The sequence below is a fragment of the Kogia breviceps genome, chromosome 3 (genome assembly GCF_026419965.1).
Source record: "Kogia breviceps isolate mKogBre1 chromosome 3, mKogBre1 haplotype 1, whole genome shotgun sequence".
Lineage (NCBI taxonomy): Eukaryota > Metazoa > Chordata > Mammalia > Artiodactyla > Physeteridae > Kogia > Kogia breviceps.
Window position 1 is genome coordinate 139,548,025 of NC_081312.1, and position 26,137 is coordinate 139,574,161.

General features: G+C 35.4%; 1 protein-coding gene across 8 annotated transcripts in view; it reads left to right on the forward strand.

Annotated features, from left to right (window-relative positions):
- The window catches only part of VPS13C (vacuolar protein sorting 13 homolog C), a 185,832-nt gene that overhangs the window by 128,695 nt on the left and 31,000 nt on the right, over window positions 1-26,137 (forward strand). For all 8 annotated transcript variants that reach the window (XM_059058544.2, XM_059058546.2, XM_067029740.1 and 5 more), the window contains 14 exons: window positions 888-1,253; window positions 1,636-1,722; window positions 3,261-3,416; window positions 3,618-3,882; window positions 4,488-4,648; window positions 5,647-5,768; window positions 6,280-6,574; window positions 8,048-8,437; window positions 9,931-10,035; window positions 10,763-10,927; window positions 12,924-13,052; window positions 13,338-13,471; window positions 15,403-15,529; window positions 18,818-19,053. In XM_059058544.2, the coding sequence (XP_058914527.1) occupies window positions 888-1,253; window positions 1,636-1,722; window positions 3,261-3,416; window positions 3,618-3,882; window positions 4,488-4,648; window positions 5,647-5,768; window positions 6,280-6,574; window positions 8,048-8,437; window positions 9,931-10,035; window positions 10,763-10,927; window positions 12,924-13,052; window positions 13,338-13,471; window positions 15,403-15,529; window positions 18,818-19,053 (2,738 nt within the window). The remainder of the gene's footprint in view (window positions 1-887; window positions 1,254-1,635; window positions 1,723-3,260; window positions 3,417-3,617; window positions 3,883-4,487; window positions 4,649-5,646; window positions 5,769-6,279; window positions 6,575-8,047; window positions 8,438-9,930; window positions 10,036-10,762; window positions 10,928-12,923; window positions 13,053-13,337; window positions 13,472-15,402; window positions 15,530-18,817; window positions 19,054-26,137) is intronic.

Genomic DNA, 26,137 nt, shown 5'->3' on the forward strand with positions numbered 1-26,137 from the left:
AAGGATTCAGTTGACAGGTAAGTACTGCATACTCGCTCCTTCTTTCGGTGATGTAATCATATCTCCTTAGCATATTAAACAAGTAAGGGTTGTGAGAAGTGAACAGTAAAGGAATCCACTTAATTTCTTTAACCCAGTATTGCTGAAACTTTGGGAAACCATGGGTAGCTTAACAGATGAGGCATCAAGTCACAAAGAAGTTTGTGTCCTATGCTAAAGAGTTTTAATCTTACCCTGAAAGTTATGGGGAGTTGTTGAACATTTTAAACATAGGAATGACATGCTCAGATTTGGGTTTTAGAAAAATCATGTGGTGGGTGGCCCGAGATGGTGCTGACAGGACACGGAAGACATCATCGTTGCTAAGAACTAAGGCACAGTGATTGGAATGAAGAGGTGAGCAAAGATACTAGCCAAAGATAATAGGAGGTGGAATTTTCAGATCTTAGGGTGAAAGGGGGTCCGTGGTGATTCTCAGGTTTCCTATGTCAGTAAGACAAATGAAAACCATGTGTGTATATCTTGATGAGGATCACATACTTCGGTTTAGTTTATGCAGCTGGTTGAAAAATGAAAAATTCAGTTACACTTCTACATTTTTCTGTTCACATAACACTGTTTCACTCTGAATTAACTGATTTAACTTTAGGTTTCGACAATTGACATGTACATTAGTCACTTAATTCTAGAATAACCTGGGCAGAAACCAGTTTTGAGGTTAGTTGACTTGACACATGATTTTGTCTGTTCTCTTTTGTTTTCCTCAGTTATTAATTTAATATATTTAAATTTTTAATTAGTTACTTTAAATTTTGTGTGTTATGTATTAATTCTTCTCATCTGGGAAATAATTTATTCTAAATCTTTTTCTCCTTTCTTTTTTAAAGATTTCACCCATAATTCTTAATACTGTGATGACAATAATGGCTGCTCTGTCTCCAAAGACAAAAGAAGATGAATCCAAAGATATATCTAAGGAAACGGAACATCTTTGGGGTGTCAAATCTATTAGTGATTATAACTCTTGGTTTCTTGGTGTTGACATGGCCACAGAAATAACAGAAAATTTCAGAGACATTGAAAATCCACTGATAGAGGAAAATTGTGCTGTTGTTGTCCAGTCAGTTCAAGTTACCTTAGAATGTGGCCTTGGGCATCGAACTATACCTCTATTATTGGCGGAGTCTAAGTTTTCAGGAAGCATTAAAAATTGGACTTCCCTAATGGCTGCTTCTGCTGACATGACACTAGAGGTATGACCACGTGAATTATTACCCACCTTCAGAGGCAACTTCCTTAAAAGTACAATGGAGGAATTAAGAAGTGAGCTTTTTTGTGTGCATGACCATAGCAAGTATATATGTGAATAGATAATACATTCTAACATTTAATTTATTCATGTATGGTATTATTTATTTGGTCATTACTTTTTAAAGGTTCTTTTGCTAAATAATTAGTTTATGGAGCAAAGTAAGAGTAAAATAAAATGCACTCTCTTTATAAATATCCTTTGTGTCCTTAGGTGTGTTGTTAAAACGGTTATTGGCATATAACATTACTTAATATTTTTTCCTACTGGTTATAGAAATATGTAGTTAAGCGTTTAAAGACTCTCATAATTCTCTGCCTTTCCAGGTTCATTATTACAATGAGACCCATGCTGTATGGGAGCCACTGATTGAGAGAGTGGAGGGGAAGAGACCATGGAATTTAAGGCTTACTGTAAGGAAATCATAATAAAATAATATCATTGTGTACATTCATTTATATATATATTTTTTAGTTCAGAGATTCTCAAGATGTAGTCCAGGATCCTTGAGGCCCTTTTAGAGGATCATAGGATCAAAATTCTTTTCATAATAATATTTAGACATTATATATCATTTTCATTCTCATTCTCTCATGAGCATACAATGGAATTTTCCAGAGACTATGCAATTTTGCAGCAGATTGAATATAAAATTAGAAATGAGTCCACCTGTCTTCTCTTAAGGCTTGCACTAAAGAGATTTATAAATACTCCTCTTCTCACTGTGTATTTTTAATGGTTATTTTTCATTAAAATATTATTTATGGGGCTTCCCTGGTGGCGTAGTGGTTGAGAACCCGCCTGCCGATGCAGGGGACGCGGGTTCGTGCCCCAGTCCGGGAAGACCCCACGTGCCGCGGAGCGGCTGGGCCCGTGAGCCATGGCCGCTGAGCCTGCGCGTCCGGAGCCTGTGCTCCGCAACGGGAGAGGCCACAACAGTGAGAGGCCCGCGTACCGCAAAAAAAAAAAAAAAAAAAAAAAAAAAAAAAATTATTTATGTTAACATGTAATTGTTGGTTTTAAATGAATATTTAAAATTTTCTCAGTTTTAGTTTCTCATAGAGTACATACTGATAGATAATAAACCACATAAATGAAGCTCTTTGGGATCCTCAATCATTTTAAGAGACCAAAAAATCCAAGAACTGCTATTCTGGTTCATAAATTCTTTGTGTCATCTCTTTATGGTACTTCCTGAGAACACTGCAGAGTCCTACATACTGAAACACATCTTCCTAGATTAACAGGAACACAAGTTTTATACCCTTCACAAATTATCACAGCACACTTCTCTGGGGCAACTTGACTCAAGTGTGAGGCATTGAAATTGACTTAGCAGATTCTTATTTTAAAGATGAGCAGTCACTTAACCTGTGTCCTAATTTCCTCTCAGTAAAGTAGAAGTAATATTTCTGACCTACCTCTCTTTGGAGTAAGCAGGCTAACAAAGAATGTTTTACAAGACTTTTGAAATGCCTTTAGAACGAAAACTATGGTGGAATCTGATGGCTGGTTGAAAGCTTATCATATTACTTATTTATAGGTGTTACTGGTAAAAAGTAGAAGGAATTCCAGATGTTACTTCCAATAAGGATCAGTTTAGACTTCAGGGTCCTCTTAAAGTGCTCATCAACGTAAAATGACCAATTAGGTGACACTGGGTAAATAGCTTTCTCTGGTGAATGCACAAAAGACAAATATTGTAACTCACTTGGAGTCCTTCCATGGCACAATTCTAAACATTTCCCTATGCGTGGACTACACACTGAGAGAAAGAATGCTGACTTGTGCTAAAAGTCAGGGTGAAGCACTGAATATTTTTGAAAATGAGACTTTGAGGAGCCTTAATATAAAGTGACAAGGTTAGGAGAATTTAACCTTGACTCTGTTGAGAGTATTTTAATTTTATTATTCATTGGCTAATAAATTTGCTATGTATTTATCCTCATAGGTAAAGAAGAATCCAGTCCAGGATAAAAGTTTGATGCCAGGAGATTATTTTATTCTACTTCCTGAGCCAGAAACAGAAGTTGATATTTCTTCAGGAGATACAATGAATATAACAATATCCAAAAGCTGTCTTAATGTTTTCAACAATTTAGCAAAAGTATGTTTGGTTCTTGCTTGGACTATTTCATAGTTTGGTTCTTGCTTGGACTATTTCAAATGGAATTTCAAATTGAAATGTATGCATTATTTTTGTTTGTCATCAACATTCATTTCTAAAAAATGTGTAGTTGAAATTTAGTTTTTGAAAAAAAATTTGAATTTTGCAAAAATTTTATTGTGTTGTTGTGTTCCTTTTCAGGGTTTTTCAGAGGGCACTGCTTCTACTTTTGACTACTCTTTAAAAGACAGGGCACCTTTTACAGTAACAAATTCTGTAGGTGTTCCCATTAAGGTGCAGCCCAATCATAATCTCAGAGTGATGGGCTCCCTTGAGAAAAGTGATGTGTGTGATGTTGATGCTGGTCAGAAATTGGAATTGGAATATGCCATCATGGAACCTTCATGTCAAGGGAAACTATCTACACTGAGCCGTCAGGAGAGCTCCTTCTTCTCTTTGACCTTTGGTATGCTATATTTATGCTCTTTTTAAGGGTATTTTTGGAATTACTGGTGTCAGCTTATTTTTGATAAAATATGGAAAAATATTTGCTGCAGATACCTTGAGAGACAACATTTCTAAAGGCTTGAAACAAATATTTGATAAACTTTTGTTTTCTTCCTCTAAACTTGAGAAAATTAAACTTGATTAATTTAAGAATTACCTTAGAAAACTAGATTATTTCTATGTGCTTAAACAGTACAGTACAGTGAGGAGAGAAAATAACTATATTCAGAAGTCTTATGTTGACAGTAGTTATCACCATTTCCAAAAAAAAGCAATTATTATTGTTATATAGTTGAGAAAATAAAGAACAAGTTAGATTTTGCTTGTTGTAATACATTTAAAACCCCAAGAAAAATTGTTTGGGGTCAAAAAATTTTATAATAACTAGTTTCCTTTCTTTGTTAGCTCCTGTGTCTTAGAAAAGAATTTTGTGTATTCTACATTTCTAGTCATGAGGAAGAATCAATCCTCTTGTCATTATTTTGAGGTGCTGCTCCTGATCTGTCTTATAAACATTTAGGTAAATTAGTATTTGGAATGCTTCTCACTTATGCTCTTACTTAGCACCTCATGGATATACAGAAGTTACAAAAGTCCCTGTTGCCAGACCTGGACGGCGATTGTATAATGTGTGGAATCCCAGTGCCAATCGTTTTGACTCGCTCGTGGTACAGATAGATGCAGCTGAAGGGAACAAAGTAATTACCCTTCGTTCTCCTCTGCAGGTAATGCATTAAAGTGAATTGTGTTCCTTTAAGTATATCAAGAAATATTAAATCATTTGACTGAATATAGGAATATAATAAAACTTCATTAGGTTAGTACTGATAGTTCAGAAATAAATAATAGTTTGAACTGGGTATTTCCTGTCCAACTTACTTTTGTAATATTCTTCATTTTATATGTCTCATGAAATGCTGTTGTTAATTTAAAGCCCATTTTTGTTGTCTCCTGTGTTTAAAACTAATGAAACTTTTTGTCTATTCCTTTAAAGATTCAGAACTGAGGAATGTTGCAGTAATAGCTGGTTGTCAAATAGGATAACATTCCATTCTCTTTGTATTGTATTTTTCAAGTATGTATGAAGGAATATTGAAATGGTCTCCCCAGAAAAAAATTTTAGCATATTAATCTGTATAATTATTTTTTTCCACCTTTAAGGCTTTATCGATTTTTCTTTTTCTCTGCATTATTACAGATTTCAGTATATGGTCAGCAGAAGAATATTTCTTCCTGCCTATAACATCAGATAAAAATGAAAAGATTTCCAATTTTAGTCATTGTCTATCAGTTTACTATTAGCTCCAACCTATATTACACTGTAGTTAAGGAAGGATCGTACTGTATTTATTTACCTCATGTTTCCTTTACTATTGTTTTCTGTTTAGTTGTATGGTGCATTGAGAAAAGGTTGTAATGAGGAAAATATTATGGCTGAAATCCTCAAAGATTAACACGTATTTGAAAGATAATAATACACGCTAAAAAAATCAGTCTGTAATATATGAACATGTGAATATCCTAATAATTTTTAACTTCCGTTTAAACATCAAGTTTCATATATATAGCTCCTTAAATATCTTAAAACTTTTCAATTACCATAAAAATATCTTCCAATATTGGGCTTGAAATTTTTTAGATCTAAAAGTGATTGTGTGGCTCACATTTTTCTTTTGAACGTCTCCATCTTTTTAAACAACTTGTATGTTTTTTTGTCCAACAGATTAAAAACCATTTCTCTATTGCTTTCATCATCTATAAATATGTTAAGAATGTGAAGTTATTGGAGCGCATTGGAGTAGCCAGACCTGAAGAGGAGTTCCATGTTCCTTTAGATTCATATAGGTAGATACTTCCTTGAATATGTTGATATAAAAGGTTCATAATACACATTTTTAATTCTGTGAATTAGGATCTTTATTCTAGAAAAAAAGTAAAATATCTATATTCTACATAATAATCATTCTTATTATCTAAAGATCTGTAAAAGTCAGTTTTGAGACATATAGAGAAATACATTTATATTGTTGAATTTACCAGATGAAATTTCCTGTTGTATACTTGATGTTTTAGAATTTTCTGAGACTTATTTTTATTAGATTGCCTTTGTATTTGAAATGACTTTTTTTTTTAAGTTGTCATTTTTTACAGAGTATTTTTTCCCAGAAGGTGCCTCCATGAGTCAGCTGTGTGACTTTGGGCAAGTTTCTTAAAATTTATTACCCTTGTTTTTCTCATTTGTAAAAATAGGAATAATAGTACTTATCTTGTAGAGTTATCAAGAAGAATTAATGAGATTCTTTTTCTTACGTTCTCAATAAAAACGTTTTTCCCACTCTGTTTTCTTCTTCTGTAGATGTCAGTTGTTCATTCAGCCAGCTGGTATCTTAGAGAATCAGTACAAAGAATCCACCACATATATTTCCTGGAAGGAAGAACTTCATCGGAGCAGGGAAATCAGATGCATGCTGCAGTGTCCGTCAACAGAAGTCAACTTCTTACCTCTTATAGTCAATACAATTGCTGTGCCTGATGAATTAAGCTATATATGTACACACAGGAAAGACTGGGATCCAGCTTACATCATTCATCTTTACCCTACTGTCACTTTGCGGAATTTTCTCCCATATTCTCTAAGATATTTACTTGAGGTATGCCTCTTGCATTTTGTTTGACTTTTATTATTACATGGAATGAATTCTAGTTTTTTTTTAATGGTATTTTTAGTTGAGGTCAGTGTTTTACATTCACGTACTTGTAATGCTTTAATAATATTAATAATAGCAAAAACTGGTATAACATCTACTTTGTGCCAGCCACTATGTCATGTATTTTACATGTATTAACATATTTAGTCCTTACAATAACTTCCTGAGGAAGGTACTGTTATTATACCCATTTTACAGATGAAGAAACTGATTCACAGAGGGTTTAAGTGACAGGTCCAGGATCCCACAGCTAATAAATAGTAGAGCTGGAATTTGAACCTAAGCAATTTGGTTCCTTGTTCTCCACCACTGAACTCTGCTGCATCTGCTCTAAATTAATAATTATCATAGTCTCTTTATTATCTAAATATAATTCTCTTAGCTAAAGTATGGAAAAATGCCAGTGAGAAAATACTTCATCTTAATTTATTATGAAGTTAATTTTATAGTTTTTTGTTTTAAAGTGATGATTATTTGGTTCAAGTTTCTGTTGAACTGAAAAATAATTACTGTCTTAAAAAATATTAGGGAACATTTTCTAGTAATGAAGTATGATAAATATTTTTAAATTTGTACATGCCACAACATATCAAAATACAAAAATCTGAAAGTATTTGGAACCTAAATTTATTTTCTGTGTCTGACAATGAGCCATCCCTGAGTTTCAGAGAATAAAATTAATTAGATGAACTAAGTAGTATTTATACAAGAGATGCTTTCGGTAAGAAAGCCTAATTTATTATGTTGCTATTACTCTTTCTATTTTTATTTTTTTTTTGCGGTACGCGGGCCTCTCACTGCTGTGGCCTCTCCCGCTGCGGAGCACAGACTTTGGACACGCAGGCCCAGCGGCCATGGCCAACGGGCCCAGCTGCTCCGCAGCATGTGGGATCCTCCCAGACTGGGGCACGGACTCTCAACCACTGTGCCGCCAGGGAAGCCTACTATTACTCATTTTTAAAGTAGTTCCACCTTAGATAGCTTGTCAGCATAGCTTGATATCACTTTTCTTATTCTATTTGTATGAGAACCATTAGGTGTAGTATGTGAATAAAGGATGAAGCTGAAGTCCAGGCAATTAAGTGGCTCATTTAATGACATAGCTGTTAATGGAAAACAGCCAATGTTCCGGAATCCAGCCTTTGATTCTTGGCACAGGTCTTTTTCTCAAAATTTATAACCATTGGCCTGCTAATGACCAAAAGACAGTTTCTGACTTTGGCTATGATATAGTGTTTTATTTTTAATCATTAGTAATTGTTGGATATTCATAATATGTAAAGATGGTACCTTGAAGACTTGTCAGTTAATGTGAATCTGGTAGGTTACTTAGTATTTGTATAAAATATGGACATCACCTGCAGAGGTTTTTAAAAAATTGGTAAGCAAATTTAGTTTTTGTTTGTTTGTTTTTAGGGAACAGCAGAAACTCATGAGCTAGCAGAAGGCAGTGCTGCCAATGTTCTACATTCGAGAATCAATGGAGAAATAATGGAATTAGTTCTGGTGAAATATCAGGGCAAAAACTGGAATGGACATTTCCGTATATGTGATACACTTCCCGAATTCTTTCTTGTGTATTTTTCTTCTGACTCCACAGAAGCGTTGACAGTTGACCTGTCAATACATGTCAAGCGAATTGGCAGCCAGATGGAGCTATCCATCTTTAGTCCCTATTGGCTAATCAACAAGACTTCTCGGGTTCTCCAGTATCGTTCAGAAGAAATTCATGTGAAACATCCAGCTGATTTTAGGGATATTATTTTATTCTCTTTCAAGAAGAAGAACATATTTAGTAAAAATAAGGTGTGTTTTTGTTGATAAAACAAATGACCTGTTTATTGTTTATCTAATGCCATGCTTACCTCTTCGCTCAGTGTCACAGGTATGAATTAGGTCCAAGAGGACTTTTAAGGAATACATGGTTAAGTGGGATATTAGGAACTAACAATAGTGTCCCAAGGCTGAGTTACCTTTTTCTCTGGTGCCCCTAGAATTACTTCTGTTCTTGACATAGTGTCAAGTAGAAACCTTGATTTTATGTAGGTTACCAGTGATGCAATGGCATTTCAAAAGATAGGACAGTTGAATTTGGTTTATTTTAACTGAGCCCTCCTATGTGTGAAGCACTAAAGCAGGCCTTCGTGAGAGGAACCTAATGCATAAGGCCTGGTCCTTTATGCTCTGGTCCCTTCTTTCCTTTTCAGATTCACATCTTGGTATAGTTTACCTCTATGCGTTTGTATGGCTGCACTCTCTGCCTAGAATGCCTCTTGCCCTATGCTTTGCCTGTCTGCCTCATGTTTTCTGGTTATCTGCTGTTCATCCTTTGGCAGTCTGCTCCAGCCTGACATGTTTGAAGGATTTTCTGACCATCTAAAGTGGGGCTAGATATTCCATCCATGTTCTCTTAGAGAAGTGCTTCTCAAATCTCAGTGTGTTAGAATCACCCAGAGGGCTTTGAAAACAGATTGCTGGGTCAGACCCCCATAGTTTGATTCAGTAGGTCTGAGTAGGGTCTGAGAATTTGCATTTTCCACAGATTGCCAGGTGTTGCTGATGGTGCTGGTCCAGGGACCTGTCTTCGAGTTTTGATTAATACTTGATATTGTACCTGTTTATGAGTCTGACCTCTGGTTGTACTCAGGTATTTTATAATCTATTGGGTAGATGGAGGTTAATGCAGGAGCAGAATTAGATCCCTTCTGTACAACTTTATCTGAATCCCATAGCCAGAAGTAAACTTTTTACCCTCTCACCTTGATCACATATTATCCCTTTTATATAGTTGTTATCACATTAAGTCTCGCATCATAATTATTAGTATGTATTTCCTATCTCTTTGTTTAGTTGGAAGCTCATTGAAGACAGGAATTGTGTCTTCCATTCTGCTTATCACAACACTTCTCCTTTATTGTTTGCTGAATAATGTTAAAAGCATAAATTCTCTGTGCTAAAACTTTAAGAATTCGTTAGCTCTGTATCAAAAGTCTAACACTGGAAAATATCATTTTACATTATAATTCCTTTCCAAATAACAGAAGATCACATTGGTATACATCTTTAAATTCACTATACTCATTGCATAGGTGAATGGGAAGGTCAGAGCTCTGCTTTTAAATATTACATTGTGCCCTAGAGTTTCTGTGGTTCTGTTACCCATTTGCAGCATGCCTTTGGTTATATTTTTCTGTCTCATGTTACCAAATAAATTTCTAGTGGTCTAGCAGCATTCCATCAAATAAAATTAATATCGTGTTTTAGATTTCTTATATGATTGTTTGTGTTCTCTGGTGTAGGTACAGTTAAAAATTTCAACTAGTTCATGGTCCAGTGGTTTTTCATTGGATACAGTGGGAAATTATGGGTGTGTGAAGTGTCCTGCCAACAATATGGAATACCTGGTAAGATTTTGCTTGCTTATTCTGATTTCATTCACATTTTCATCAGTAAATGAGCTGGATCCTAAGGGGTACAGAAATGTGAATTCAAAGTATTACGTGGAGGACTTTTATATCTCTCTGCTAATTTCTAGGACCGCTAGTATCAAAGCAAAACCTAAATTTGATAAAGTTTAAGGCAGTGAGTTGAATCCATACAATTAAGCAACTTGGTAAATATTCAGAATATACTAGAATCTGCATTCCATACCACTCCCTGCCAAATGTTTCTTAAATCTGACTGCGAAAATTTGAATAACCTGATACAAGTTGACTTGTTTTATTACCATTTTGAAATTTTTATTTTATTTTATTGATAGCAGAATTAATAAAGCAGCAAAAATCGAGCCTGTACACTAATTTTAAAACAATTTATTTTGGAATGTTAAAAAGTAAAGGATTTTTTAAAATTAAGTTTGTTATTGTAAGTCATCATTAGTTAAATTACTGAGTGATATTTCTTGAATTTGTTTCTGATGGAGCCAAACTAAGGAACCAAAATTTTTCTTCTTAGTGAGAAGATAATCAATCATGGAATATGACTCTTAGCAGTTAATTTATTTAAGAAATCTTATTTTAAAATATTTTAAGAAGCCTGTATGTGAATGGTGTGTGTGTGTGTGTATGTATGTATGTGTATTTCAAGCTGTGTAAAGTACTGGGAAATGATAAGCTTGTTTACTTTTTACAGGTTGGTGTTAGCATCAAAATGAGCAGTTTTAATCTTACACGAATAGTTACTTTGACTCCCTTTTATACTATTGTGAACAAGTCATCACTAGAACTAGAAGTTGGTGAAATTGCATCTGATGGCTCAATGCCAACTAATAAATGGAACTATATTGCTTCTTCAGAGGTAATATTTTCCTTTAATACAACTGGCTCCTAAAATGTACAAATAAATATAGACATATAAATAAGAATTATATATATCTCTTTGTCATACTCACTTTGCTACCATATTTGTGGGTTAAAATATGACAGCCAGCTTTGAAAGACTTTTATTTCATACTATAAGCATATGTTAAAAAAGAAGAAAATAATTGTGGATAATATTTACCACTAGCTCAGTCTAGACTGTTAACACTCATTCTCTAGTTCTTCCTATATGTATGAACATGGGTATGTACTGTAAAATGTACATAAAGTAGTATGTATTGTGTCAATAGCAAGGTAACGTCTTTGTATTTAAGAAGCATCTAATCTTGTTGGAGGGCTTAAGACTCATATAAATTAATACATGGAGAAGAAGATAGTGTATGGTAAGTTATAGGTGGTTATAGGATCTCTGAATAGATGAGCTGGAAGTTTCCTTGAAAAATTTCAAAAATTCAACCACCTTGCTTTACAGAGAAGGAAATTGAATCTTACTTTTTTAGGTCAGTAAAGTTATTGGAGGTTGAGATCATTGTGGTCTAGATCAAAAGGAGAAGTTTCATAGAAGAGCTGGCATTTGAACTAAACTTTTGGAGACTCAACAAGATGAAACATGAAGAGAATAAGGAAAGAGTGGGGAGAGGACAGATGCAAAGACAAGTGTTAGTGCTTGAATTTGCCCGAGTTTTCAACCAAGCCACCTGACTTAAGGATAGGACTGTTCTTCTGTACATCTCAAAAGAATTCTAAAATTATTTAAAAAAATATTTAGGGCTTCCCTGGTGGCGCAGTGGTTGAGAGTCTGCCTGCAGATGCAGGGGACACGGGTTCGTGCCCCGGTCCGGGAAGATCCCACGTGCCGCGGAGCGGCTGGGCCCGTGAGCCATGGCCGCTGAGCCTGCGCGTCCAGAGCCTGTGCTCCACAACGGGAGTGGCCACAACAGTGAGAGCCCCGCATACTGCAAAAAAAAAAAAAAAAAAAAAAAAAAAAAAATATTTAGCAAAAGCTTAAGAGAAGGATTCCAATTACACTACAAACACTGTTAGACCTCTAAAAGGCATGACCTTTCCAAGGCACTTGGAATGATCTCCATAGACTTGGCAACAAATAAATGCTCCTTATCTTTTTATCTTTGATGTGAGTTTGATAGCAGTAGTATTTTGTTTTAGAAATAGAATTTACCCAGTATTCTATAACAGAGAGAACTTTCTTTTTAGGAACTAAGATCTCAGTTTTACAGATAAGGAAACAGGCTCAAAAAGGTGCATGATTTGATTAAGATCAGACAGCCTGGAGGATAGTGTCAGGACTTCCAGCAAGGTCCTCTGCCTTCAGTTGTCTTCTGGTTTATCTAGGATAAGATACTCTGTGAAAGAATTCATAGTGATTAAGGAATTAAAATGGGTTACATATAAAAGCAAATGTTGGGCTTCCCTGGTGGCGCAGTGGTTGAGAATCCGCCTGCCGATGCAGGGGTCACGGGTTCGTGCCCTGGTCCGGGAAGATCCCACATGCCGCGGAGCAACTAAGCCCGTGAGCCATGGCCGCTAGGCCTGCGCGTCCGGAGCCTGTGCTCCGCAACGGGAGAGGCCACAGCAGTGAGAGGCCCGCATACCACACAAAAAAAAAAAAAAAAAAAAAAAAAAAAAAAAATAAAAGCAAATGTTATTAAGATTATAATTTTTAAATATTCAAGATACTTGAGATGTTCTTAATAGCACTTCAGTTTCTCATATTGTAATTATTCCATAAGTCTGAAAAGACTAATATATCTATTCTTCTGATGGAGTTTCTTTGGCTTCATAAATAATCATTATATTATCAGTAATCTTAATATTAGATATAGAGGGGCTATTTTAAGAAACTTAGTAAGAATTGAATCATGATCTGAATTAGAATTGGAAACTTTATTAGCCACTGTTTTATTTATACTATAGTATTGTCTTAAGACTGATATTGACTTTCATATTTTCAGTACCTTCCATTTTGGCCTGAAAAAATTTCAGGCAAACTTTGTGTGAGAGTGGTGGGCTATGAAGGATCCTCCAAGCCATTCTTTTATAACCAACAGGATAATGGCACTTTATTGAGCTTAGAAGATCTGGTAAGTTTTCCTGTTTTAAAATAAAATGTTTTTGATTTTTAAAGTTTGCTTTAAAATATTTTATTAAGACATGCTATAAAATATACTGATAATTAATTGAAGGTATACTAAAATATCAATATATAATGCTGTACGTATATTTGTAAGATCAGAGCCAGTTTGCTTTTCACTAAGAACTTAAGAAAACCAACTTTGTAATATCTATATAAGTGATTGAAATTCTAAGTGTACCATGTGCAGTTTAAACCAATACCTCAAACATACTCTTTTTTTTTTCTACAATAGAATGGGGGTATCTTGGTGGATGTAGATACTGCTCCACATTCAACTGTCATAAGCTTTTCTGATTACCATGAGGGATCCGCACCTGCCCTAATAGTAAACCACACACCATGGAACATCCTCACATATAAACAGAGGTATGAAAAAAAAGTTTCTTGGAAAATCTGATTTGCTTTTACTGGTCCACAGTCCCTTCTAGGAAATACTTGGAGCTAGATGTGTTTCACATTCTGCATGTTTTCAGATTGTAGAAAGGTAATAGGGATACATGATGTTTATTGCTAATACCCATAGCAGGTTTTGAGACAGTACTCTATAACCAAACACATTAGTATTCCTGTAGCAAAAGTTGTGAACCTTCACAGTAAGTGGGATAAATGAAACCATTAGCAGTTTCACATCAGTTCAGATCAAGTTTTGCTGCCACATGACGTTTGACACCAAACCTAGAGACAAATATTTGGAGTTTTGGAATTTTTTAAACTTCAGAATTGCACGTAAGGAACTGTGAACCTGTTTAAGTATTATCATTCTTTTGTAGTCTGGTGATGCTCAGTGAACCTCTCCCTGTAAATCTGTATCTAGTTTTTTGGTAGGAATAGTAGAAGATTAAATAAGAGGGCAGCAGATTAAAGAAAGATTAAAGTAGAAGATTAAGTAGTGGTGTTGAATGTATTATAGTACAGAATGATAGGAATTTTGTGTCTGTGCTATCATTTGGCTTGGGTAATGCCATTAAATAATGATATAACAGATAGCTTTAAATCCTTAAAATATGTAATATATATTTGCAAAGAATTATTATTATAAATCTTCAAGGCATTATTTATATGTATATATAAAATATAAATAATATACATTATATATGTATACATATAAAATAATGCCTTGCAGATTTAATGTATTTATAACTCTCATGGCTTGACTCTGCTGAATCTGCTGAGAGATTTAAAAGCATACATTGGGATTAAACCCTAATTGGGTTACTTTTTGTTTTATTTTAGTTCTCTGGAAAGTCTTTTGTCTTATCTAGACCAATACTTCTTAAACTTAAGTATCAATATTAAGATCCCTTAGAAATCTTGTTAAAATGTAGGTTCTGATTTAGTAGGTTTTAAGTGGGACCCAGAATTTTGCACTTTCCAGCAAGCCTCCAGGTAATGCTAATGCTACTGGTCCACAGACCATGCTTTGAGTAGCAATGGTACATGGACCCAATTTTTTTCCTCTGAGCTTATTTCTTATGTGTTGCATTTTTTTTTTTTTTTGCGGTACGCGCGCCTCTCACTGTTGTGACCTCTCCAGTTGCGGAGCACAGGCTCCGGACGCGCAGGCTCAGCGGCCATGGCTCACGGACCCATCCTCTCTGCGGCATGTTGGGATCTTCCCGGATCGGGACACAAACCCATGTCCCCTGCATCAGCAGGCGGATTCTCAACCACTGCGCCACCAGGGAAGCCCTATGTGTTGCATTTGATTAAAATCTTAAATTTGAGCACCAAGTAAAGTTCTTCTGCTACTAAAAAATTTACTATTGGGACTTCCCTTGTGGTCTGGTGGTTAAGACTCTGTGCTCCCAATGCAGGGGTCCCGGGTTTGATCCGTGGTCAGGGAACTAGATCCCACATGCCACAACTAAAGATTCCACGTGGCCTAATGAAGCTCCTACACACGGCAATGAAGATCCTGCATGCTACAACTAAGACCAGCACAGCCAAATAAATTTTTTTTTAATTAAAAAAAAATTTTTTTTACGATTCACAGCCTTTTCTGTAGATGAACTCTGATGTACCAGTCTGTTTACTTTGATGAATTTCATTAGTGTGATCTTGCCTAGATCAGTTCAGAGTATACTGCAACTTCAGAAAGGGCAGTATTCTGTTCCCTCAAGCTTCAAAATCGTTAGTTAATTGGACATTTTAGGGTGCTTATTTTTAGGCAGAGTTGTGTTTTATTAACAAAGGCAATTTTATAAGATGTTTGCACCAGTCCTTTCCTCAATAAACCATGGGTCTAGGTTTCTCAAGGTGAGGATATTTTCATCTTCCCTCTGTTGCTTGCATTTCAGTGGGTCACAGGAAGAAATGGTATTGCTGCCAAGACAAGTTCGACTCTTTGCCTGGGCAGATCCCACTGGTACCAGAAAACTTATATGGAGTTATGCAGCAAATGCTGGGGAACATGATCTGTTAAAGGTACCATTTGATGTGAATGAGTGCTGTATGAAGTACCTGATAACAAAGGAAGTAGACAAGTTAGCTTCACGCAGTCATCTTTGTCTTTACTGAACTAAAAATGAATTGAAAATATTTTCAAAATAAGTTACTTTTTGGCTTTAGATTGCAAAGAGTTCATACCAATATTTTGTCCTAGATCAGTCAAAATACTTTATTTACAGTTTTAAAAAATAGGCCTGTTTCAGCTTGCCTAAGACCAGGAAAGTACTTTTTTATTTACTTTTTTTTAAAGAAAGGAATTTTGAGCCTAAGTGAAAAACAACTTTATCTTGAACATGTGTGTACCACTGTTAGCTGTGAGAATTTTTAGGCATGTTTTCCCTATCAAAGCCATATGTTTTGTTAATTAAAGGAGTCTGACAGTATGCAAATTATCCCATATAAGAAATTTAATAAAATATTTATTGAAACAATATTTAGGTAGCTAAATTAATTAAATATGTTATTTCCTAGACTCTTAGACTTTGGGAAGGGCTTAAGAATTCATCTGCCAGCCTCCCTCTAATATAGGCATTGCTCTTCCATGAGCACCTAGTTTCTGTAGGAATGTATCCTGAAAAGTTAATACAGTGTCATATTCCATTGTCTGATAATGCCAGTTGTTAGAAAAGCTTTCTTGGTTATTTAAAATAGTAATTGGCCAACAGTGACTGAATTATTCTCTCCTATATTCCCTCTGAAATACCCATAAAAGAGATAGACTTACCCACCTTTGAAAAATCAGACTGATAGTTATGAGATTCTTGGAGTGATTTCTGCCATGACAATTTGATGGAGCTCTATTGCCTGCTTATGCTTTACTTTTTACAGCAGAAAAACCTTCAAGGTTTATAAGTGGTAGAGAGGAGCTTAAATTCCCTGTTACTCTTAGGTCTCTGGCTCAGAGACATGGTAGCTCAACCATGGGTCCCTGTACTATGCTGGTGTTATTTTCCTTCTCCTTACATTTCATGCTCCTCAGCAACCACAACTCCCAGAAAGTGGTATACAGGCCCTGGAGAGAAAGTGGTAATGCCATCCTGAAGGAGGATATCCAGGTCTGTAAATTAAGGCAAAATCATGAAGAATCCTGGTAATTGTGTATTCACTGGATTGTGGTTTTAAATGTCTCTATTCTGTTTGGTGTTAGAGAACCAGGCAGTAAGAAAAGTAGATAAGTGTGCCTCAGTCAGCAGGTAATCTGCCAGATTATGAAACTTGAGCTAGAAGCAAGGCAGTTACCCATTTCCTTGTCCCCTGGGTTGATCTAAGAAGGGAATTCTGCTCAGGCCTAGTTGGGAATTCAGAGAAATTCCTTACAGTATTGGAAAGCACTTTCCTCATTAAGTGTGAATAAACAACAAAAAAAAAACATGAAAAAAATAGTTCAGGAGAAAAACGTAACATTATCCTAAAGATTCAGAGGCTGATTATACTTCTGAAAATTTTTTTACTACAGGAAGACCAGAGAAAAATTTCAGAATGTATGCCTGAGATCCCTAAAGTTATAAAGATATGACAACTATGAAAAAGGAGAAAGATGGTGAAATAAAAGACAAAGACAACAAAATAAAGTGAAAGGGGAGCAGGGAAACAATATATTCTGAACATACTATATTAACACCATTTAACCCTAAGTTTTAGGAGATAAAGATCAAAGATGATGGGTTTTTTTTTTTTAAAGATACCAATTAGTAGAACCAAAATCAGTGATAAAAGAATTCTAAAACAATTAATTGAGAAAATGAAAATAAAGAAAAATTTGCCCTTATAGTAAAAGAAGGAAACCTAAGGAAGTATATAGAAAGTGGCAAATACCTTTTATTGAGTGTATATCATGCTTGTCATATAGTATCATTAATTCTTATGATTGGAACTTAGAACTTCTGGTTAGAATTCAAAACCAGGTCTGTCTGACTTCACAGTTCATGGACTTTCCCCACTAAACCATGCTTCCCATCAATTATGCCAGTAAATGAAAATGGTTTAAATTCTCCTATTAAAAGACCACATTCAGATTAATTTAAAAATTAGTTTCTAACCAAATGCTACTTACATGAGATCTGTTTTAACTGAACTAATACAAAAAGTTGAAAGCAGAAGACATGGTAAAGATTTAACAGACAAACAAAAATAAAAAGGAAAGTTGTTGATTTTAATTTCTGAGTAACTATAATTCAAAGAATTCAGTCATTCAATAGAATATGATAATGTGACAAAGAAGGCATGATAGCCATAAGCCTTCATGCAGTGAATATTGAATCAAAATGTGAAACTTGGAAGTCAACTGAAACACAGTTGCCTGAGGATATTTTAACGCACCTCATTTAATTTTTAACAGATCAAATAGATGAAAAACAAATGGGATTAGAGAGTATTTGAATGATAAATAAGACTGAACCAAGCTATGTATCAAATTTTGTAGTTTACAAAGAGAGAATTCACCTTAGTAGGTATCTCTGGAACATGTACAAAATTTGATCATGTTAGAGTAAAAAAATTACACAGTCTACTTTGACATATGTTAAAAGCAATAGGTAAATTTTAGACAACAACAAATACCAACCATTCCTATGCTTTTGGTAACATCCTTTATTTATTTGGTTTTGGTTTTGGTTTTCCAAGAAAGCATGAAATGAAAAGCACATATTAGGAACTTGTACTGCCTGCTGAAACGAACTGTTGTTATATTTATGTTAAGTCCAGAATGAGAGAAAAATCATTATCTAAATCTCTAAAGACACTCACCAAATCAAGCCTCATATTTTTAAATGCTATATGAGACTGTTAGCCAAAAAGGTTCTTCTTTGTGAAACAGTACAAACTGATCACCATAGTTTGACTATTTAAGAATGTGATTTATATATGTATTTGCAGTGTTATAAATTATTAAACCCTAAAAATAAACCAGGTTAGTTTTACCTGAGGTTACTTTTCCAATAAATTTCTAAACCATTCTGTTCTCCATCTGGGAGACAAGTAAGCATCTTATGGCATTGGTGCCATTGAAGGATACTCCTGTCCCTGCTAAGTGCCCTTTGAGCACTAACGAGGTAACTCAAACTAAGGTTTAAAAAAATTAAGCACTATTAATCTTTGTTACTGTTTGAAAAAATTGGTGAGTATGTTTTAAAGCAGATTATAACTTTAATTTGTTATTTTGATAATTTTCTGATTTATAGTCATGCTTTCTCAGCTACTACAGTTCAACTTTATGTAATAAAAGCACTGTTTGTGGTTTTAATATGAAGTCTCTCTTTCCCACAGGATGAATGTGGACAGTTTCCATATGATGCAAACATCCAGATACACTGGGTATCATTTCTAGATGGGCGCCAGAGAGTTTTGCTTTTCACTGATGATGTTGCCTTGGTTTCCAAAGCACTGCAGGCAGAAGAAATGGAGCAGGCCAATCATGAAATAACTTTTTCTCTCCATAGTCTTGGGCTTTCACTGGTTAACAATGAAAACAAGCAAGAAGTTTCGTATATTGGGATAACCAGGTATGAAAGAAGGAAAAGGTATCAGAAATCTTGAAAAGGCATTGAGTTCGTTATATCAGGTTTGATGAGCCCAGATACCTGTTCTGAATTTGCTTACTATGCAATTCTTTCAGCAAAACTTACTGAACAACTGTTTTCACTGCTAGTTGAAAAGCCCCTAGGATAGAAAGATGACTAAGATCATGTCTTTGCCTTTATGATACTCATCAGTTGGTGGGGGAAGAAAGAGGTTTGCTTCTTTCTTTGTTGTTTGTTTGTACATTTTTGGAATGAATTATAAAAACACCAGGAAAAGCTACAAAGAAGTATGTGCACGTGCAGTGGTGCTGTAGAGGCTGGAGAAACTGGTGTGGATGGGGGATGCCAACAACAAGTTGCATATAGTGGTAGAAAGGGTTATTTATAGAGCAGGCAGGCAGTAGTGGACGTGGGTACATAATCTTTATTGGCTACTCATTTAGAACTTTTTACTCATGATGGAGCCAGGTATTTCCTCTGATTGTGCTTATACCTATCTAAGAAAAATATTTGAATTTAACTGTTTTGGTGTTTCAATCACACTAACTTTAGTTAAAGACTCATTCTTCTTTGGAGACTGTTGGGGGGAATGGTTACCAAGTATAACCAGCATAGGGTCTATCGATAATCATGTGTTTGTTCAGTGAAGTAGAAAATTAAGGAAATAAAGAGATCATGTATGTAATGCTCTTAGTGCAACACCTGACAGATTAAGGGTTCAATTATACATACCATTAATGTAATATTAGTACATTTATGTATGTATGACTGATATATTCTCTTGGCTATACGTTTCATTATTGTATAGTATTTTGAACTAAATATGAAAATCTATTTTTTTTTAGAATTTTATTTTTTTATACAGCAGGTTCTTATTAGTTATGCATTTTATACATATTAGTGTATACATGTCAATCCCAATCTCCCAATTCATCACACCACCACCGCAGCCCCCCGCCGCTTTCCCCCCTTGGTGTCCATATGTTTGTTCTCTACATCTGTGTCTCTATTTCTGCCCTGCAAACTGGTTCATCTGTACCATTTTTCTAGGTTCCACATATATGCATTAATATAGGATACTTGTTTTTCTCTTTCTGACTTACTTCACTCTTTATGACAGTCTCTAGGTCCATCCACGTTTCAACAAATGACCCAATTTCGTTCCTTTTTATGGATGAGTAATATTCCATCGTGTATATGTACCACATCTTCCTTATCCATTCATCTGTTGATGGGCATTTAGGTTGCTTCCATGACCTGGCTATTGTAAATAGTGCTGCGATGAACATTGGGGTGCATGTGTCTTTTTGAATTATGGTTTACTCTGGGTATATGCCCAGTAGTGGGATTGCTGGGTCATATGGTAATTCTATTTTTTTTTTTTTTTTTTAAGGAACCTCCATACTGTTCTCCATAGTGGCTTTATCAGTTTACATTCCCACCAACAGTACAAGAGGATTCCCTTTTCTCCACACCCTCTCCAGCATTTGTTGTTTGTAGATTTTCTGATGATGCCCGTTCTAACTGGTGTGAGGTGATACCTCATTGTAGTTTTGATTTGCATTTCTGTAATAATTAGTGATGTTGAGCAGCTTTTCATGTGCTTCTTAGCCATCTGTTTGTCTCATTTGGAAAAATGTCTGTTTAGGTCTTCTGCCGATTTTTTGATTGGGTTGTTTGTTTTTTTTAATATTGAGCTGCATAAGCTGTTTATATATTTTGTTTATATATTTTGGAGATTAATCCTTTGTCGACTTGTTTGCAAATATTTTTTCCCATTCTGAGGGTTGTCTTCTCATCTTGTTTGTAGTTTCCTTTGCTTTGCAAAAGCTTTAAAGTTTCACTAGGTCCCATTTGTTTATTTTTGTTTTCATTTCCATTACTCTAGGAGGTGGATCAAAAAAGATCTTGCTGTGATTTATGTCAAAGAGTGTTCTTCCTCTCTTTTCCTCTAAGAGTTTTACAGTGTCTGTTCTTAAATTTAGATCTCTAATCCATTTTGAGGTTATTTTTGTGTGTGGTGTTAGGGAGTGTTCTAATTTCATTCTTTTACATGTAGCTGTCCAGTTTCCCCAGCACTACTTATTGAAGGGGCTGTCTTTTCTCCATTGTATATCCTTGCCTCCTTTGTCATAGATTAGTTGACCATAGGTGCATGAGTTTATCTCTGGGCTTTCCTGTTCCATAGGTCTATATTTCTGTTTTTGTGCCAGTACCATATTGTCTTGATTACTGTAGCTTTGTACTGTAGCTTTGTAGTATAGTTTGAAGTCAGGGAGTCTGATTCCTCCAGCTCTGTTTTTTTCCTTCAAGACTTCTTTGACTATTTGGGGTCTTTTGTGTCTCCATACAGATTTTAAGATTTTTTTGTTCCAGTTCTGTAAAAAATGCTATTGGTAATTTGATAGGGACTACATTGAATCTGTAGATTGCTTTGGGTAATATAGTCATTTTCACAATATTAATTCTCCCAATCCAAGAACGTGGTATATCTCTCCATCTGTTTGTATCATCTTTAATTAATTTCATCAGTGTCTTATAGATTCTGAATACAGATCAGATCTTTTGTCTCCCTAGGTAGGTTTATTCCTAGGTATTTTATTCTTTTTGTTGCAGTAGTAAATGGGAGTGTTTCCTTAATTTTGCTTTCAGATTTGTCATTGTTAGTGTATAAGAATGCAAGAGATTTCTGTGCATTAATTTTGTATCCTGCAACTTTACCAAATTCATTGATTACTTCTAGTAGTTTTCTGGTGGTATCTTTAGGATTCTCTGTATAGTATCATGTCATCTGCAAACAGTGATAGCTTTACTTCTTCTTTTCCAATTTGTATTCCTTTTATTTCTTTTTCTTCTCTGATTGCTGTGGCTAGGACTTCCAAAACTATGTTGAATCATAGTGGCGAGAGTGGACATCCTTTTCTTGTTCCTGATCTTAGAGGAAGTGCTCTCAGTTTTTCACCATTGAGAATGATGTTTGCTGTGGGTTTGCTGTATATGGCCTTTATTATGTTGAGGTAGGTTCCCTCTTTGCCCACTTTCTGGAGAGTTTTTATCATAAATGGGTATTGAATATTGTCAAAAGCTTTTTCTGCATCTATTGAGATGATCATATGGTTTTTATTCCTCAGTCTGTTAATATGGTGTATCACATTGATTGATTTGCGTATATTGAAGAATCCTTGCATCCCTGGGACAATTCCCACTTGATCATGGTGTATGATCCTTTAAATGTGTTGTTGGATTCTGTTTGCTAGTATTTTGTTGAGAATTTTTGCATCTGTATTTGTCAGTGATACTGGTCTGTAATTTTCTTTTTTTGTAGTAACTTTTGTCTGGTTTTGGTATCAGGATGATGGTGGCCTCATAGAATGAATTTGGGAGTGTTCCTTCCTCCCCAGTTGTTTGGAAGAGTTTGGGAAGGATGGGTGTTAGCTCTTCTCTTTTTTTTTTTTTTTTTTGTGGTACGCGGGCCTCTCACTGTTGTGGCCTCTCCCATTGCGGAGCGCAGGCTCCGGACGCGCAGGCTCACCGGCCATGGCTCACGGGCCCAGCCACTCCGCGGCACATGGGATCTTCCCGGACCGGGGCACGAACCCGCGTCCCCTGCATCGGCAGGCGGACTCTAAACCACTGCGCCACCAGGGAAGCCCTAGCTCTTCTCTTAATGTTTGATAGAATTCACCTGTGAAGCCATCTGGTCCTGGATTTTTGTTTGTTGGAAGATTTTTTTTTTTTTTTTTTTTTTTTTTTTTGCTGTATGCGGGCCTCTCACTCTTGTGGCCTCTCCTGTTGCGGAGCGCAGGCTCAGTGGCCATGGCTCACAGGCCCAGCTGCTCCGCGGCGTGTGGGATCTTCCCGGACCAGGGCACGAACCCGTATCCCCTGCATCGGCAGGCGGACTCTCAACCACTGCACCACCAGGGAAGCTCTGTTGGAAGATTTTTAATCACAGTTTCAATTTCATTACTTGTGATTGGTTTATTCATATTTTCTATTTCTTCCTGGTTCAGTCTTGGAAGGTTATACCCTTCTAAAAATTCGTCCATTTCTTCCAGGTTGTCCATTTTATTGGCATAGAGTTGCTTGTAGTAGTCTCTTAGCATGCTTTATATTTCTGCAGTATCTGTTGTAACTTCTCCTTTTTTATTTCTCACTTTATTGATTTGAGTCCTCTTCCATTTTTTCTTGATGAGTCTGTCTAATGGTTTATCAATTTTGTTTATCTTCTCACAGAACCAGCTTTTAGTTTCATTGATCTTTGCTGTTGTTTTCTTTGTTTCTATTTCATTTATTTCTGCTCTGATCTTTATGATTTCTTTCCTTCTACTAACTTTGGGTTTTGTTTGTTCTTCTTTCTCTAGTTCCTTTAGGTATAAGGTTAGAGTGTTTATTTGAGATGTTTCTTGTTTCTTGAGGTAAGCTTGTATTGCTATAAACTTCCCTCTTAGAACTTCTTTTGCTGCATCCCAGAGGTTTTGGATTGTCGTGTTTTCATTGTCATTTGTTTCTAGGTATTTTTTGATTTCTTCAGTTATCTCTTGGTTATTAGTAATATATTGTTTAGCCTCCATGTGTTTGTGTTTTTTATGTTTTTTTCCCTGTAATTGATTTCTAATCTCATAGCCTTGCGGTCAGAAAAGATGCTTGATATGATTTCAGTTTTCTTACATTTACTTAGGCTTGATTTGTGACCCAAGATGTGATCTATCCTGGAGAATGTTCCATGTGCACTTCAGAAGAAAGTGTAATCTGCTGTTTTTGGTTGGAATGTCCTTTAAATATCAATTAAATCTATCTGGTGTATTGTGTCATTTAAAGCTTTTATTTCCTTATTAATATTTTGTTTGGATGATCTGTCCATTGGTGTAAGTGAGGTGTTAAAGTCCCCCACTACTATTGTGTTACTGTCGATTTCCTTTTTTAGAACTGTTAGCAGTTGCCTTATGTATTGAGGTGCTCCTATGTTAGGTGCATATATATTTATAATTGTTATATCTTCTTCTTGGATTGATCCTTTGATCATTATGTAGTGTCCTTCCTTGTCTCTTGTAACATTCTTTATTTTAAACTCTGTTTTATCCGATATGAGTATTGCTACTCCAGTTTTCTTTTGATTTCCATTTGTATGGAATATCTTTTTCCACCCGCTCATTTTCAGTCTGTATGTGTCTGTAGGTCTGAAGTGGGTCTCTTGTAGACAGCATATATATGGGTCTTGTTTTTGTATACATTCGGCCATCCTGCGTCTCTTGGTTGGAGCATTTAACCTATTCACATTTAAGGTAATTATCGATATGTATGTTCCTATTGCCATTTTCTTAACTGTTTTGGGTTTGTTTTTGTAGGTTCTTTTCTTCCCTTGGGCTTCCCACTTAGAGAAGTTCCTTTAACGTTTGTTGTAGAGCTGGTTTGGTGGTGCTGAATTCTCTTAGCTTTTGCTAGTCTGTAAAACTTTTGATTTCTCCATCGAATCTGAATGAAATCCTTTCCGGGTAAAGTAATCTTGATTGTAGGTTCTTCCCTTTCATCACTTTAAATATATCATGCCACACTCCCTTCTGGCTTGTAGAGTTTCTGCTGAGAAATCAGCTGTTAACCGTGTGGGAGTTCCCTTGTATGTTATTTGTTGTTTTTCCCTTGTTGCTTCCAATAATTTTTCTTTGTCTTTAATTTTTATCAGTTTGATTACTATGTATCTCGGCATGTTTCTTCTTGGGTTTATCCTGCCTGGGACTCTGTGCTTCCTGGTCTTGTGTGTCTATTTCCTTTCCCAAGTTAGGGAATTTTTCCACTGTTATCTCTTCAGATATTTTCTTGGGTCCTTTCTCTCTCTCTTCTCCCTCTGGGACCCCTATAATTCGAATGTTGGTGCATATAATGTTGTCCCAGAGGTCTCTTTGGCTGTCTTAATGTCTTTTCATTCTTTTTTCTTTATTCTGTTCTCTGGCAGGGAGTTCCACCATTCTGTGTTCCAGGTCACTTATCTGTTCTTCTGCCTCAGTTATTCTGCTATTGATTCCTTCTAGTGTATTTTTCATTTCAGTTATTGTATTGTTCATCTCTGTTTGTTTGTTCTTTTATTCTTCTAGGTGTTTGTTCTTTAACTCTTCTAGGTCTTTGTTAAATGTTTCTTGCATCTTCTCAATCTTCGCCTCCATTCTTTTTCCAAGGTCCTGGATCACCTTCACTATCTTTATTCTGAAATCTTTTTCGGGAAGGTTCCCTATTTCCACTTCATTTAGTTATTTTTCTGGGGTTTTATCTTGTTTCTTCATCTGGTATTTAGCCCTTTGCCTTTTCATCTTGTCTATCTTTCTGTAAATGTGGTTTTTGTTCTACAGGCTGCAGGATTTTAGTTCAGAAATCTTTTTGAAATTATATAAATCCAGTTTTCTCCACTCTTGTTCTTTGATATAACTTATTTTTCCTCTAATATTATATATGCTAGTATATTTTGTTAGATTGACCTTCATTTATAAGGACATTTCAAAATTTCATCTAAAAGAACTTGATTACCTTTTTCTGACACACTACACATTCAATGCACATTCAGTAGGATGTGTACTGAGGAAAATGAGTTACATAATTTTTAAAAAAATAGTCTTTTTAAAATACAGTTTTAGGTTTACAAAAACATTGAATATAAAAAGTACAGAGTTCCTATTTTCTCCCTTCTCCCCACCCGTCACCCCAGTTTCACCTGTTATTAACGTCTTGAAATAGTGTGGTACATTTGTTGCTATTGATGAACTAATATTGATACATTATTGTTTTCTAAAGTCTATTGTTTATATTGTTTGCATTTGCTATTTGTGTTGTAAATTTTAAGGATTTTGATAAATGTATAGTAACATGTATCTACCATTACAGGATCATATAGTATAATTTCACTACTCTAAAAAATCACCTATGCCCAACCTAGTCATTCCTCTCTCCCTCCCCTTGAACACCTGAAAACCACTGATCTTTTTACTGTTTCCAAAGTTTTGCCTTTTCAGGAATATCTTATCATTGGAATTGTACATGTAGCCTTTTCAAATTGACTTCTTTCACTGAGTAATAT